General features: G+C 51.3%; 6 protein-coding genes across 6 annotated transcripts; 4 read left to right on the plus strand and 2 right to left on the minus strand.

The window, feature by feature from the left end:
• Positions 1–536: 536 nt before the first annotated feature.
• On the plus strand, positions 537–2,479 carry ASPWEDRAFT_31294 (carnitine O-acetyltransferase CAT2; the record flags this gene model as incomplete). Its single annotated transcript, XM_040833530.1, has 3 exons — positions 537–570; positions 626–2,288; positions 2,347–2,479. The coding sequence occupies 3 exons, from the start codon at positions 537–539 to the stop codon at positions 2,477–2,479; spliced, it is 1,830 nt and encodes a 609-aa protein (XP_040686064.1).
• Positions 2,480–3,303: 824 nt separating this feature from the next.
• ASPWEDRAFT_71673 (uncharacterized protein) lies at positions 3,304–4,256 on the minus strand (the record flags this gene model as incomplete). Its single annotated transcript, XM_040839193.1, has 3 exons — positions 3,304–3,440; positions 3,524–3,932; positions 3,993–4,256. The coding sequence occupies 3 exons, from the start codon at positions 4,254–4,256 to the stop codon at positions 3,304–3,306; spliced, it is 810 nt and encodes a 269-aa protein (XP_040686065.1).
• Positions 4,257–5,498: 1,242 nt separating this feature from the next.
• Positions 5,499–8,168, plus strand: ASPWEDRAFT_662218 (putative MFS multidrug transporter). Its single transcript, XM_040838838.1, has 3 exons — positions 5,499–6,039; positions 6,110–7,698; positions 7,753–8,168. Exons 1-3 carry the CDS (start codon positions 5,687–5,689, stop codon positions 8,067–8,069), a joined length of 2,259 nt encoding a protein of 752 aa, XP_040686066.1. The 5' UTR covers positions 5,499–5,686; the 3' UTR covers positions 8,070–8,168.
• Positions 8,169–9,109: 941 nt separating this feature from the next.
• ASPWEDRAFT_186565 (4a-hydroxytetrahydrobiopterin dehydratase) lies at positions 9,110–10,075 on the plus strand. Its single transcript, XM_040832137.1, has 3 exons — positions 9,110–9,491; positions 9,558–9,620; positions 9,672–10,075. Exons 1-3 carry the CDS (start codon positions 9,177–9,179, stop codon positions 9,813–9,815), a joined length of 522 nt encoding a protein of 173 aa, XP_040686067.1. The 5' UTR covers positions 9,110–9,176; the 3' UTR covers positions 9,816–10,075.
• Positions 10,076–10,947: 872 nt separating this feature from the next.
• On the plus strand, positions 10,948–13,488 carry ASPWEDRAFT_116943 (peptidase family M20/M25/M40 protein; the record flags this gene model as incomplete). The annotated part of the gene is made up of 1 exon (XM_040828698.1): positions 10,948–13,488. The coding sequence occupies one exon, from the start codon at positions 10,948–10,950 to the stop codon at positions 13,486–13,488; it is 2,541 nt and encodes an 846-aa protein (XP_040686068.1).
• A 545-nt stretch (positions 13,489–14,033) lies between these two features.
• On the minus strand, positions 14,034–15,716 carry ASPWEDRAFT_140160 (Sec62 family protein translocation protein). The gene is made up of 3 exons (XM_040829398.1): positions 15,189–15,716; positions 14,575–15,131; positions 14,034–14,519 (listed from the first exon to the last, which is right to left on the minus strand). The coding sequence occupies exons 1-3, from the start codon at positions 15,610–15,612 to the stop codon at positions 14,364–14,366; spliced, it is 1,137 nt and encodes a 378-aa protein (XP_040686069.1). The 5' UTR covers positions 15,613–15,716; the 3' UTR covers positions 14,034–14,363.
• Positions 15,717–15,961: the final 245 nt, after the last annotated feature.

Genomic DNA, 15,961 nt, shown 5'->3' on the forward strand with positions numbered 1-15,961 from the left:
TGTGCAACAAACCGAGGCTTTCTGGGGGTCTGGGGGAGGCGGAAATCATCGTTACAGTACCGGTATGTAATCTATATGACTGTACATGACCACGAACACACACTATTATACCTGTAATAAATACTGTATTACCATACTGTACCGTCCGGCGGTCGGCTGATACGCTGTCGCTCCAACCGAGGCAATTCTGCGTGCCGCCGTCATTCTTCCTGCTTTCTTATTCTTCGACCTCGCTGTCTCCTTTTCTCTTCTTCTTCGGTCTTCATCTTCTTCATTATTATCAGCTTCCCTCTCCTCTCCTCACCTTCCTCAAGATACCCATTTCTCTCCTCCCTCTTCTTTCTCTCCCTGCCTAGAATTATAAGTCGAGAGGGATGTTCACGGCTTCTGCTCGAAGCCGTCTCTCCACCACCCTTACACGGCCACGTCTCTCTCCCACCTCTTCTCTCCTCAACAGATCTGCTGTATGATTCATTGGATCTCCGACCATATAAAAATGAATGGAAGAAGCTGATTGACTGTAGCAGACTCCCATCATGGCTCGACGTAAGCAATCGTCTGTCCCTGAAGGTATGATCACATGCAATCTCCCTGCTGCATTTCATCCTCTGACTGATTGATTCAGGGTACACAGAAGATCTCTCCAAAGGCAAAATGCTTCGATTCGAAGAATCCCTTCCCCGTCTGCCGGTCCCCTCTCTGGAAGAAACCGGCCGTCGCTACCTGAAATCCGTCCACCCTGTTGTCTCCGAAGCCGAGTACGAGCGCACCAAGAAGGCCGTCGAGGCTTTCATCCGTCCTGGAGGTGAGGGCGAGCCCTTGCAGGAAAGACTGGTGGCTCGTGCTGCGGACCCCAAATGTCGGAACTGGTTGACTGAGTGGTGGAACCACGCTGCCTACTTGGCCTACCGGGACCCCGTCATTCCTTATGTTTCTTACTTTTACTCGTACCGTGATGATCGCGCTCGTCGGGAGCCTGCTAAGCGGGCTGCAGCTATTACTACCGCTGCGCTGGAGTTCAAGAGCCAGGTTGATGCGGGCTCGTTGGAGCCTGAGTACATGCGCAAGCAGCCTATTGCTATGAGCTCGTACGAGTACATGTTCAACTGCTGCCGTATTCCTGGTGACGGCAAGGATTACCCCCAGAAGTATGACGCTAAGGACAATGAGCACATTATTGCTGTCCGCAAGAACCAGTTCTTCAAGGTCCCTCTCGTCGTGAACGGTGAGCGCCTCAACGTTTCCGAGCTGCAGAAGCAGTTTGAGCGCATTTACGAGATTGCACAGCGCGGTCCTGCTGTCGGTGTGCTTACCGTCGCGAACCGTGACCGCTGGACCGATGCCCGGAAGAAGCTGCTGGCAGCCAACCCGGCCAACGAGCAGGCCCTCCGTGAGATCGAGTCCAGTGGATTCGTCGTCTGCCTTGACGATGCTACCCCCGTCACCCTGGAGGAGCGGGCACGCCAGTACTGGCACGGTGATGGTAGTAACCGCTGGTTCGACAAGCCCCTTCAGTTCATTGTCAACGATAACGGTACTGCTGGTTTCATGGGCGAGCACAGCATGATGGACGGTAGCCCCACCCACCGTCTGAACGACCACCTCAACAGCCTCATCTTCAACAACAAGATCGATCTCTCGGAGAAGTCCGTGCGCTCCAACCTTCCCGACCCCCGCCCGATCAGCTTCGAACTCAACAACGAGGTCTTGGAGTCGATCGAAGCAGCATCCAAGGAGCACCGCCAGCAGATCGGCTCGCACGAGCTGGTCGTGCAGGCCTACCAGGGCTATGGCAAGGGTTTGATCAAGAAGTTCAAGTGCAGCCCCGATGCCTTCGTGCAGATGGTCATCCAGCTGGCCTACTTCAAGATGTACGGCAAGAACCGTCCTACCTACGAGTCGGCTTCGACCCGCAAGTACCAGGAGGGCCGTACCGAGACTATCCGCTCTGTCTCCGACGACAGTGTCGCCTTCTGCAAGGCCATCCAAGACTCCAACGTGCCCCGTGAGGAAGTCATCCGTTTGTTCCGCACCGCCCTGACCGCACACTCCAAGTACACCGCTGAAGCCGGTGATGGCCGCGGAGTCGACCGACACCTGTTCGGTTTGAAGAAGCTTCTCAAGGAGGGCGAGAAGCTTCCCGCTATCTACGAGGACCCAGCCTTCGCATACAGTGGCTCATGGTACCTGTCCACCAGCCAGTTGAGCTCAGAGTACTTCAACGGCTACGGATGGAGTCAGGTCATCGATGATGGATTCGGAATTGCCTATATGATTAACGAGAACAGGTATGCTCACCCCCCTTTCCCTTATCTAATTTAGAGAATTAATGCTAACGTTATCCAGCCTTAACTTCAACATCGTCTGCAAGCGCATCGGCGCAAATCGTATGAGTTACTACTTGAACGAGGCGGCGGGTGACTTGAGAGATCTGTTGATGCCCGAGTTGGCTGCCCAGAGCGAGAAGGCCAAGTTGTAAGATATACAGTATATATTATTTAGAGGGGGGTTGATTCAATTGCAAAAATTTGGATACAAAGGTCTTAAGTGTTGTAGTTGTATTAGTGATGTAGTGGTGTATATATCTGGGATAGATTTTGAGGTTGCAGATAGACTAGAGTGAACGTTTTGCATTGGGGATTCATTTGGAAAATCTACAAAAGCTGCCACAGTCCAACGGTCTTCCAGGCTGTTAGACAAGGCTTACAAGTATCGTTCTTGATTGGACGGACTATGAAGGTGCTTTGAAAGGTTGAATTGATTGACTGTCTGCCTAGCAAAAATAGAAGCAAGTGACCAACAGAATCTTAAAAAACCCAATAACTAGCAAGGCTGATGGAGCAAATGTGATTGATTCTGCCTATCCAGATATTGACCGATTATGACCCGCAAGTAGGACAATAATAGTAAGCTCCATCTGAGAATAGACCCCTTCATTGGAATCGTGATCGATGGCACAACCATATGTGCATCGCAGATGGTAGCCAAGGACGCCCCATGTTCTTGTTCTGAAAAACTCTGACACGCGGCTGACTGGCTGAGCTGGGTTGGTGTATCCGTCGCTTTAATCTTCTTCGTGGGTGTGTGAATAATGGAAATGAGCCGGAATATCATTGCGTATCGTGCATTCGCACACCAAGCAAGGCTGTGGTGCTGAGAGTTTGAGAACACCTGGCCCGATGACCTGTATGTCTGACATGGATATAGGCTGCATGGGGCGAATCTGGGGTAGAAAAAGAAAAAAAACCTGGGGCCAAAGCCAGGATTGAATGTGCAGTAATTGGAAAAAGAGCATTCCTCCAATCAGGTCTTGTTGGCGGTCTCGTTTGTCGATCCCACTCCGGTAGATGCATGGGGATCTGCGGTTTCGGCCGCCTCTGTGGCGGCCCCCGACCCCGATTGGGTAGTAGAAGAGGTGGTCAGCTCACCGATGTGTCGTTCTGCAAAGAGTCAGCATGAACAAAACCCAAAATTTATGGAATTGAAATAAATTTAAAATTAGAGAGAAAAATGCCGCACTCACCCAAATCACGAATGCGCTGCCGGAGCATCTGATTCTCTCGGCTCAACATAGCTGCCTCTGTCTGGTAGAAGGCACTCTCATCCCTGCCACTACGTTGACTGTCACCGGTGCCTGTGAATCCTTCCAAGCCATCTGGGCCACGCCATGACTCAACTGAAGCCCGCGGTCGGAGGCTAGGAGAGGCATTCTGACTGGAGGGTCGTGACGGTCGCCGGCTGGAGAGAGACAGCTGAGAGATAGACGCCCGGCTACCAGCAGGGGGCATTGGAGGGATCGAAGGGAATGAATTAGATCTTTCGTCCGAGGAATCATCAATGGCAGCCGTTTGGTGTGGCTGTGACGAAGACTGTTGCTGTTGGAGTTGTTGGAGTTGCGTCTGTTGGCTGCGAATCATCTGCAGCAATCGATTCTGTCAAGCATCAAACTGTCAGCAATAATTTCTTCCCCACACCCATCCACAAAACCATACCACTTGAGCTTCTTGTTCTTGCTCCAACTCTTGATGCAGTTCCCCCAATGAGGGGGCTCGATGATGATGCGGGTCCCCGGTCAGGATCGGACTGCCCCCTAGCGTGCTACTCGTGGGACTTGCAGTCCGAAACGCATGGCCTATGGAGGAGCGATGATCCTCGGAGTCGTGAAGGTTTAAACTTGTACCGGCTGCAGACCGACGGCGCTCCGACACCGATGGAACCGTGCGGTGAGAGCTGCGAGAGGGGTGCGAGTCGGTCATGGTGGAAGCTATTGACTGAAAAGGCGGGGTAGTGACGGAGCTCTGTCGAGCGTGAAAGATGAAGATGAACTGGACAGAGGGAGAGAATTGAAATAGTGAGGTACTGATCTAAAGAACAGAATTGAGTCTATCCTGTACAGGGTACCCTTGTGAAAGCGAAGATGAAAATGATGAAGATGGACTGACTGATGATGGTGATGTCGATGAGGGCTTACTGCCTGGACGAAAAGAGAAAGGCGGTGGCTTTGGCACTGGCCGGAAACAAACAGAGCAAACAGAACAAACAGGGCGGAATATGGCCGAGGCTCTTCTGGGAACGGCCATCAGCTGGCCACACGTGATGCGATCGAGCCCCAGGCATCTCGGGGAATTCTTCACGATCTCTAGTCGATCGATGCATTTCATCTTCCATTCTCTATCCACCCATCTATTTATTTATTTATTTATCTCTCTATCTAAGGAGTTGAGATTCCAAATGGCAGCCCCAACATGATTACCAACTGACTCAGACGACTCGAGATGCCCAACCGTCACACACGCCACACGCAGATCGCCGCTTGGCAGCCGCCTTGGGGGAAGTTTGGCTGGGAACGGCCCCTAGAGAATACGAACGAACAGGCCGTGGCTCAAACAAGCAAATGTTAATTTCGGCCCTGGAAAGCCAAGTTTCCCGACCATGTAACTCTACGGTAACGTAGGTCGATTTCGAATGGGATCGTAGGTTTGTGTACCTGTCAGGATGACTCGGGATGTCGTAGAGGAAACCTTGAGTAAACCGGTGTGAGGAGATGATTCATCTGACCCTGACAGAATGGATGTTTTCTGGAACAGAGAAACAGGGAACATCCAACAGTGGATGACGATCTTCTGAGCACACGAGGCCGGCGGGTTTTTTGACGTCACGCCCCGGATTCCCTCATCTCCGGATTCCCCGTATATCTGTATAGACACAGCCTGGCCACACTCACTTCGGGATGCACGTATACGGTCGGCAATGAATCCCGACTCCTTGCATCCAAGCCCTAATATCTACTTGACTATAATAGTCTACTAATAATACTGTGTAATAATTATAACAACAACAACAATAATAATATTCCATGATCTCCTTAACCATCCAATTCCCAAACCGGCCATTCCTGTCGGCCCAGAACGGCTGCCCATGGACCAACAGACCTATCCCCGGTATCCACTAGCGGCCTCTGCCCGTGGGGAGACATTATGGATTCATTCATTCACTGTGACCGTTTGCCCCCCCCAAACCCCGGACAGCCCGATTTCTCCCTGCTAGCCTGGCTGGAGAGACGCAAAACCAGCCAGTCAGCGCCCACATGGCCCATCGCCTGATTCGGCATCCCGCTGCGACGGGGGCCTGGATCTTCCTGTTTGGGCGTTGGGAGAGGTCTTTGACCCTCCGGCGCTGCCAGTGAATGGGCCCGGCCAACCAGCGCTGGTGGAGTTATACTGGCTGCCCAGAGTCACATTCGAACCGCTCTTGCCTGTTCGAGCAGTCTATTTCTCTTTGCTTCTCTCCCTCTCTTTTTCTCTTCTTTTATTCTTCTCCTTCTCTCTTTCTCTCCTCACCTTCTTTCTTCTTTCTCCACCATTCTTCTCTATCTTATTGTCTCTTTCTTCTTCTTTCTCTCTTGCTCTACATCCTCTTCAAGCAAGTGTCAAGCTCCCCCCTACCCCTTAGAGGCCTCTTGTCATTTGCACCTTATTTTTTTTTTTCTTTCCCCTCTACCCTGATCGACTTCTCACCAAAAATATCTCCTCCCCCTTGGTATGTCTCTTTATTTCCTTTTTATACCTTCTTCCCTCTATTACATCTAGTCTAACACTGTGTCTTCCAGTGACTCTCTTAGGGGCCAAGTCACAATGACTTCCCCTCCTGACAAGGTGGTTTCCACCGACGAGAAGGTCCATGAGTCTGAGGCCTCCTCCTCGACCTTCGCTGATGGCATAGCGTATCCTGCTGCTGAAAAGACTCATTTGGCGGTGCCCCCTCCCAAGGCTACTTCGCCCGAGGCTGAGGCTACTCTCGATCAGTTCGAGCATACTCCTACTGACGGCAAGATCGAGCTGACCGAAGACGAATGCTACGATCAGTTGGGCTATTCCTTTCCTAGCTGGAAAAAATGGACCATCATCTTGGTCATCTTTCTCGTTCAGACTTCGATGAACTTCAACACCAGTCTCTACTCGAACGCTCTCACGGGAATCTCGGAGGAGTATGGTGTCAGCATGCAGGCTGCCCGTTGTGGCGCCATGATCTTTCTGGTGTTGTACGCCTTTGGTTGTGAACTTTGGGCTCCCTGGAGTGAGGAAGTTGGCCGAAAGCCAATCTTGCAGCTCAGTTTGTTTCTTGTCAATATCTGGCAGCTTCCTGTCGCGCTGGCCCCTAACTTCGCCTCGATCATGGTTGGCCGTGCCCTCGGTGGTCTTTCGTCTGCCGGTGGCTCCGTCACGCTTGGTATGATTGCAGACCTTTGGGAAGCTGATGACCAGCAGTATGCTGTGGCCTGTGTAGTCTTTTCCTCTGTGGGTGGCTCCGTCCTTGGTCCAGTCATTGGTGGTTTTGTCGAAGAGTATCTTCCCTGGAGGTGGAACATCTGGATCCAACTCATCTTTGGCGGATTCGTTCAAATCGCCCATTTCCTTTTTGTTCCGGAAACCAGAACCACCATCATGATGGACAAAATCGCCAAGAAGAAGCGTGCCAGCGGCGAGAACCCCAACATCTACGGTCCCAACGAATTGGTTCCCTACAAGGATCGCTTCTCGATGCGCGAAATTCTCATTACCTGGATTCGCCCCTTCAAGATGTTCTTGACTGAACCCATTGTGCTCACCTTGTCCTTGCTCAGTGGTTTCAGTGACGCCTTGATTTTCATGTTCATCCAGTCTTTCGGCCTCGTCTACAAGCAGTGGGGGTTCACCACCGTCACTCTTGGTCTGTCGTTCTGCTCCATCCTTGTCGGTTACATCATTGCGTGGGCGTCGTTTATCCCCGTCATCAGACGCAACATTGCTGAACGCCGCGCGAAGCCTGATGATGAACGTGCCCAGTACGAGTCCCGTCTCTGGTGGTTGCTTTACACTGCGCCATGCTTGCCTATTGGCCTGATCGGATTTGCATGGACCAGTCTGCCCAATTGCCATTGGATTGGAACCATGGTCTTTGCGGCCATCATTGGTATCGCCAACTACTCCATCTACATGGCCACCATTGACTACATGATTTGCGCCTATGGTCCCTACTCGGCGTCGGCGACTGGTGGAAATGGCTGGTCCCGAGACTTCCTAGCCGGTGTTCTTACCATTCCTGCGACACCTTTCTTTACCAGTAAGCAACCTCTGACCCCTTTGCTTCTTCCAATACTGACCAAATTCATAGACATTGGCGGCAAGAACCATCTCGAATACGCATCTACGATTCTTTGTACGTTCCGACTGCTTTCACGCTTTTGATAATCCTCCACTGACTTGACTCTAGTCTGTATCTCGTTCATTTTGGTTATCGCCGTCTACGCCATCTATTGGTATGGCCCGACCCTCCGCAAGCGATCGCCCTTTGCCCAGCAGCTTTCCGACGCAAGGGCTGAACTGCACGACAACCTTCATGCTCGACAGATTGGTCGCGTCCCCGAAGGTTCCAGAGCCAACTCGTTTGCAAGGTCGCAGCAGAACCTCCGCATCCGACAGACACTCGGCAGCCGCCAGGGTAGCTACATTGCGTCTCGTGGTAACTCTCGTGTCAACTCCCGCGTTAACTCGCGCGCCAACTCTCGCAGGAACAGTGTTTCTCACTGAGCCCTGCTTCTCACGCCTTTGATGACCGGTGTGGCGCCAGCTGATGACGTCACCGACATGAATGATGAAAGCTATGTGTTTTCAGAACCTGAAGAAGACGGTGTTGTTTCGAAACGGTTGATCTGTATTGGAGCACGACTTGATCTCTGCCATTTGTTCTGTTTCACATTGGCCCGTTTGCATTCAGGACAGTGCGGGTCATTGTACTTTTATCTTAAACACAATTTCACTTCTCAGTGTGCCTCGGATGGATGAGGATGTGCAGTCTTCGACATGGAGCCAGCACCTAGATCTGGCGTGGGTGGAACAAGCTCTGGGCCTTTTCTCTTTTCGTGCTGGATGTGAGAGGGTGGAGACCGGGATTTGTACTGCGACGTGGACCTGGGTACTGGGGTTTATGTGGGTGCAGTGGGCTATGGAGTCTATGCACGAAAGGGCTGCGTGGTCTGTTCCCATCTTGATGGCTTTACTAATTTCATTTTCGCTTTGAATCTGGTTGTGGTTTTACTTTTTCACTTCTTGTACCAAACAGAGGGCGCGGCCACTGTACTGTCCGGCGTTAGACTGGAAGCTGTTGCAGCTGTAGCTAATGGATAATAATTCTTCAAGTTTTCCACTGTTCTACTGTAGGATTGGGTCAATTGAGAAGATGCAAGTGTAATGGCGATGTCAGAGGGCCAGGTGGGCACGGCGGGTAGACCGGACGCGGGGGGTGGAGCGGACGATGGGTTGCGGAGAGCATGTGATGGAGGATAGGATAGAAATCATAGAGTACGTAGAAGGGAGTCGGAAAAGCCGGATGGAGGTAGATAGGACGGGGTGGTATTGACGACGTCATAGGTGAGACATATGAGCTCAGAGGGAGAGGGCGGAAAGCAGTTCCTGGATCGATCGATCGAGGAATGGAGACGGGAGTAGCATCCGATCTGAAGTTGTTACATGGTACATACTAGTTATCGTACTTAACAGTATGGCGGATGGAGGAGTGAGATAGAGTCATGTGACCTGTCAGTGATCAGACCGCAAGTGTCCAGCAGTTCCTCGGTTGACGCAAACATCCAACCATCCCGACCAATCCTAGAATCCAATTGACGAGCCATACCCATAATGCGGGCGCAGGGAGCAGCTTGCCTTGCTCGACTTGTCAGTCACCATCTGCAGCGCCCAGTGTTTCCTGTCCGACCAATTCTCCGAGGAACAGGGGCAGTGACAGCGACAGCATTACGACCTCTACGATCAATCCAACCATCCAGGATGGCATCCAGCAGTACCAGCAGTGTTGTTCAATTCTCAGAGGGAGAGAATGATCTGCCCGCGTTGCAGGATGCGATGGATGGATTACTGGAGCAAGGGTGGGAGGTGGATGGGGAGGGGAGGGGGTTGAAAAAGACGTATTATTTCAAGAGTTATTTTAAGGCTGTGGTAAGCATCACATACTAAATATCGGATAGAATGATGATGATGATGATGATGTTGATGAATAAATAGTCCTTTGTAAATGTGATTGCATCCGAGAGTGCAGTGAAAAAGCACCATCCCACCATGACCATCGTATGGGCTTCACTTTCCCTCCTTTCGAGACTCAACTAACCCATACGATAGAGAATCGGCTCGGTAGACGTCCACTGGACGACGCACCAACCCCGCGGCCTCTCCAGCAAAGACATCAACATGGCCCAGCACTGCGAGAAAGGCGCCGAACTGATGAGTGCCGTGGTGAAGGAGGAGGGCAAAAAATGTAAATAACCATCTACCAAGGTCGACAGAATGTATTTCTAGACGTGTATAATTAAGGATGATCAAAAGAAAACAAGTGGATAAAGTGTCACGGCCAAGGCTTAACGGGCCCTCGTGCGCAGTCGATCGTTGCTGTTTTGGTTGACCTCGTGTTGGAGAGTTTGTATAGGAGGAGTAGAAGGAATAGGGGTTCTGGTGGATTCTAGATGAACTATATTATATCTATATCTATATTTATTATCTTTATCTTTATAATATCTATATTATAGCTACCTTAGGTTACAGAATAGAAGATAAGGCTGTAAAGTGATTGTCCAGGCATTCGTATTTCACGTCGCTTAGAGAACGTTGAGTGCTTGGACAGTGGGGTTCAGGAGACTTTTTGCTGACAGAACGGAATTGTTGATTCTTAAGTTATTTAAAGAAGAAAAACAAATAATAAGATGAAAGAAAGATGAAAGAAAAAAAGAAGAAAGCATTGTCTAATTGGAAAAAGCAAAAAGACACAAAAACCAGGCAGTCTGGCTGAATCTTTAATTTCTGCGTCTTCTTTGCATCTCCACTTTTTCCGCGCCTTCAGGGGCTTTTTTTTCTGTTTCGGGCTTCGTTTCAGATCAGCAAAAGAAGAAGAGAGAAAGCGAGGATAGAAGAGAAAGAGGACGAGAGGGGAAAACACCAGCTGGTCTGTGATCAGTCGTCTTAATATCTCTGTCTTCATCTCATCTCTTCATCTCATCTCATCTATTGCCTCTAGTATCTCCACCCTGCTCCAACATCGCAATCTCCATCTCGCCCAATTTTTTCTTTCCAAAAAAAGAACTCATCGCTGCTGCATGAGGCCTGGCGACATCCTTGCTGTGGGACATTCACATCTCGACCTTTCGCTCCTTTCTCGCGCGTCTTTCTTTTTTCTTTTCCTCTTTCTCTCTCTCTTCTTCTTCCTCTTCTCCTCGTGCGACTCTTCCTGCCATGACGTTGGGATCTCCCCATTCTCCTATCCTGTCAGACTAACTTGGACCTCGCGTTCAATTTCAAATGCTACTCTCTTTTCCCGATCCTTCCGGTCCTTCTTTTTTTCCTGTTCAGCGTTGATGTCGAATGCTGCTATCCCCTCATCTTCACTGCGCTCGCGGACTGAAAGATGACCCTCAACATCCAACCTCACCCCCCTCAGCCGTCCGTCAGCGAACGCAGAGGCCAGCGTCTAGCTCCCCTCCAGACCAACTTCAGTCGTCCCACTGCCCGTCTGTCCAGTCTCCCCGTTGCTCGCACCCAGCAGCGTCCTCGTCCCTCCGATGCGACTGAAGCGACGGGCGAACGAGTCCCGCTGCAGCCTCCCCCGGTCAAGCGCCAATCCTCCAAGTCGGGCCTGCGCAGTCTCTTTGGCCGCGAGAAAGCAGCCCGCAAACCCCATCTTAATCTCAATAATCATAATGACTCCAAGCTGGCCGAGATCGACGAGGGCCAGTCCGTTTCAGTCTCGCAGACCGACTCCGCGCTGGACGCCCCCGTATTATCGCCAAGTCTCTGTGCCACCCCCAAGACGGCTCTCACGACACCCACACTGGTCACCTCCCCGACGGTAGCGCACTCGCAGCGAGCCAAGATCCAGGCGAAGAACAGCAACCCGCGCTCAGCCAAGTCCGGTGAGGATAAGCCGCCGGCCAATGACCCCAGCTGGAAACCGCCTCCGCTGTTCCAGGCGTATCCGCAGTCGATCAAGCATGGGACGTTGTCTGCGCCGGCTTTGTCGGCAGATTCCATCTTGCGCATTCACGCGACTTCGTCGAGGGGGAGTAGTTCCCGGGACGAGGAGATGCAGATCCACAACAGTCAGGTGCAGAATAGTAATGAATCGGCAGATGCCAATGCTGCCCGGAAGAAAAAGGAGGATAAGGAGAAGAAACACCTGCGTTCGTTATCGGAGACGATTGGGAAAACAGACTGGACGCAGAAGATCTATGTGCTAGCGACGTCGGGGTACATCTTGCAGTATGCCGGGTCTGGGAAGCACGACCGACTCCCCGAGAAGATGATGCAGTTGGGTCCCAAGTCGGTGGCCTTTGCGAGTGACGCCATCCCCGGAAAGCACTGGGTTCTGCAGGTGTCACAGAGCTCCGAGGAAGATGGCACGACTGCGTTGGAAACGCCCAAGCCGCTGTTTTCGCGTTTAGGGTTTCACCGGTCTCATACGCGCAGGCTGGCCCGCAGCTTTCTCATGGTTTTTGACACCCCCGACGAATTGAGCTATTGGCTTTTGGCTGTTAGGGCAGAGATCGAAGCCCGTGGGGGCAAGAAATATGTTTCCGAGCGGGTATTTGACGATGGGATGGAGTCGCAGCTGCGCTCCAAGCCCAGCGTTCGGCAAATGGTGACCAAGGATCCCAATCGGTTTTCCAACTCGTTCCTGCAGCCCCAGCAGACTGGTGCAGGTATTGCAGAGGAACACGAGCAATCGATCGCGGGGATGAATTCCCGCCGCAGCTCGTACATCTCCGTCAACCGTCGTTCGATCGTGAATCAGCCGACTCCCGATTCTCGCTCCGGGTCGGTGTCCACGACTCAGACTGATGCGGTAGCTTCCCCCATCACCAGTCCTGGAAGTGGACGGTTCTATTCTACCATTTCTGCGAGCAGCTCGCCGATGGTGGGAAATGGCGCCGCCCCAGCGCCTGGGTCAACGTCTCTGGATGCGCCTCGAAGCCCGACCTTTGCTAGTCCGAGAAAGCGACAATCCATGTACATGTACATCCCTAAGCCGTCAGCAACGCCATCCATGGAAGCTGCAAAGCTCCCTCGCCCACAATCGACCGCGCCGGATCCCCTCGTTCGAAGCACATCACCCCCGGCACCCAACTTCAGCGTCCCATCTTTCAGCAAGAGATTCGCATCGAGAACCCCCCAGTTATCACAGATACCCCAGATTCCGATCCACCCTTCTCTTCGAGATTACGATGATGACGACGAAGACGACATCAACGCTATTGCCTCCTTCCCTTCCCCTCCCCAGTCCCCCAGCCGGAGCATCTCCAGCTCGGGCCGAAAAGAATCCACTGACCAACACATAATGACGCCCCGCGAAGCGGTGGCCAGAAAACAAATCCGCGTCTCCAACTCCGAGGACTCTCTGGCAGATCCTCAACGGAGTCAGGAACCGAAGATCCAGTCCTTTCCGCGTGCTCCTCGAGGCAGCATGATCTCTCCCTCCAACCACAACCACACCCCGCGTCCCATCAGCTTCGTCGCTGAAGACGACCCATCACCATCAACCTCATCCAACGACCTCCCTCAACACCCACCTCCACCCGCAGAGGACCGCCGACAACAGCAGCCGCAGAGCGGCCGCACCTCAATCCTCTACCAAACCCACCGAGCCAAATCCCCGGCCCCCCCCAAGATGGCCCACCGAAAAAGCATGCCCGGCTTATCAGCCGGTCCTCCTTCTGCTCCTCCCCCCAACTGTCCTTTACCCAAAATCCCGTCTCCAATCGATCCCCCTTCTACCGAAGTAGCCTGGGAAGATCCAGCTTCATCAGCAGCTCAGTCTTGTAAATCACCACCCCCGAAAGCCGGAAGAGAACGAAGAAAAAGCTCCGCTGGCGCCGCTGCACCGCCGACTTATTCTTATACCCCGAGACCTTCCATGGCGAATCGTCGTCCGAGCATGCCTAACAGGATATAAATTAATGATCCGACCTTGATCTTTCTTTTGCCACTTATATTTCTTATATTTCTCTATTTTGTCCTGCATATATGGAGTCGTCGGCCTATTTGTGTTTTATTTAGAGTACAGTACCCCAGCATTTCTCTACTTTACCTTTTTGTATTATCTACCTATCATACCATACCACACCCCAACAAACTCCATCAGATCAAAGAAGCAAACAAAAGTTGAAGTCAACATGTTCTGATCAGCGCTCTCTCTCAGCGACCTTTTCTTTTTCTCTTTCTTTTCTTTCTTGTTTTTTACTTGTTTGATGCATTCATTGATTGATTGATCTATGCGTGCATGCTGCTTCATTTTTGAAGATACCTCCACTTTACTTTACTTACCTTTTTTTTTTTTCTCTCTTTCTTATACACCATCTTGACTATCTTGCAGTTGATGATTTTGATGTCCCTGCACTCTTGTACAGCTGTCATCATGTCATGCATTTTGTTGATATCTATTTCACTATCTATATTTACTATACTATCTGGTTGAGTGATTGATCGAGTGGATTGGTGGCTTGTATATACTATCTTATTCAGTTGTATTAATATTGATACCTACCGTTGATACTGAATGTTGGAATATACGGTTATCATCGTGACTACAAAACATCTGACTGAAATATTTGACTGAAATTCATTACTCCAACTCTCACTGTATCAACATGATTTTGGCCCATGTACCCGAACAAATAACCCTGAGAACGCAAAGGAAATGAGAAAAACGAAATGAAAACGCGGTGCACAGTACAATGCAGATGTAGAACGATGATGGGAATGATGCAGAGGAATAAAAAGACCAAGTCGTACTAATTAACAAGTCGTCCTGAGTGGCTGATGCATGAATTACTCATCCGCCTCTTCAACCTTAGGGGCCAGATCGCGTTTAACAGCGCCTGAAGTCTCTGGGGCAGGGGTTGCGGTTGAAGTGGCCGTGGGAGTCGAGTCGTTAGCGGGAGTGTCCTGGATAGGCTCCTTCTTGGACTTCTTCTTCTTCTTGCTCTGAGAAATAATTAGCTGGTGTACATTAGAAAAGGAGGGGGAGGGAGTTGCTCACCTCTTGCCAGCCCCACAAAGGCTTGAAACTGTCAAAGAAACCGACATCCTCGAATAGGTTAGGGAAGAGCCAGAGACCAGGCGGCACGGCAAAGACAGTGATGCAGAAGAGAATAAGACGGAAGATCGACATAGCGAAGAACAGACCCAACAGTCCCATCATGCCAACACTCAAGTACCAGACTCCTTGTCTCATGAACATGGGCCACAGAGGGAAGAGGACGACGGCGAAGATTCCAGCAACAACAGCTGCTGCCATAGCCTTCTGCTTCCATTGAGGTCCTTCATAAAGCCAGACGTAGTGCATCATCGGGTCGGTCTCCTGGTGCTGTTCAATCTTGACGGTCCAGAGTCCCTTGACCCGGTTCTTGGGCTTCGCGTGGTTGTGGCCGGCATGGGGGTCGACTTTGTTAACTCGCAAAGCGAGGAGGGAAAGAGGGAGAAGTTTGAAGACGTTCTCTGCAGAGGCACGATCCGTCACAGGAGGGAGAAGGGAGTTCTTCTTTGAGGCGGCTTTGGCGTAAGCGGGCGATTCAAGGGCACGGATAGCACGTTTCACTGTATCAAATATTAGAATATTGCATTCGTATTACCACTCCAGAAAGTCGAGTTTACCTTTGAACATATCCTTCCGCTGTCCGTCCATAATACATGTTCTCGACTTCAGATTCTGCGATCGCAAGAACTGCGCCACGGCAATCGCCTTTGGATCCGGAGGGTTCGACGGGTTCACTGGAACCTGGTGCATCTGCTGTTGCTGTTGCGGTTGCGGCTGCTGTGCTGGAGACTGTCCCGACTGCTGTGCTTGAGCCTGTCGTTGGGCTTCGATGTGTTGTTTCTGTGCGGCCATAGCTCGCATTCTCATCTGAGTAACATATTGCTCTGTCGTCATGCCCTGCTTGGCAGCCTCAGCGTTAAGCTGCTCGCGTTGCTGTTTGGCAAACTCCTCGGGGGTCATTCCTCGTCGTGCTGCTTCTGCTGCGAACTGCTGCTGCATGGCAGCGAGCTGCTGGGGGGACGGCTGGCCGGGCGCCGCCATTGTGAGTAAGGTAGAAGGGGGGAAAAAAAGGAAAGAAGGAAATGAGAAGCAGTCGTGAATTAAACCGTCGTGCCAAAATGGATGGAGATGGAAGGGTGGTGGTGAAGCTAGGATCGCATTGCCGTCATATCGGAAGTGGCCAGATCATAAAAGAAAGGATGTTTGGCTGTTTGTTCCGCCGGCCGAAAAGGGAAAAGGCCAAGACCGCCGCTTCTCCGCAACTCGAACATCGTCACTCTTCATCCTTTGCTATTATTCCTCAACACAGAGGGTTTATACAATAGAGTATTATCATCTAGTTCTGCAATGTCGATTCCTTTCATTCCCTAGTCGCCTATCTGCTGCCCGT

The sequence above is a fragment of the Aspergillus wentii genome, assembly GCF_001890725.1.
Source record: "Aspergillus wentii DTO 134E9 unplaced genomic scaffold ASPWEscaffold_7, whole genome shotgun sequence".
NCBI classification, from domain to species: domain Eukaryota; kingdom Fungi; phylum Ascomycota; class Eurotiomycetes; order Eurotiales; family Aspergillaceae; genus Aspergillus; species Aspergillus wentii.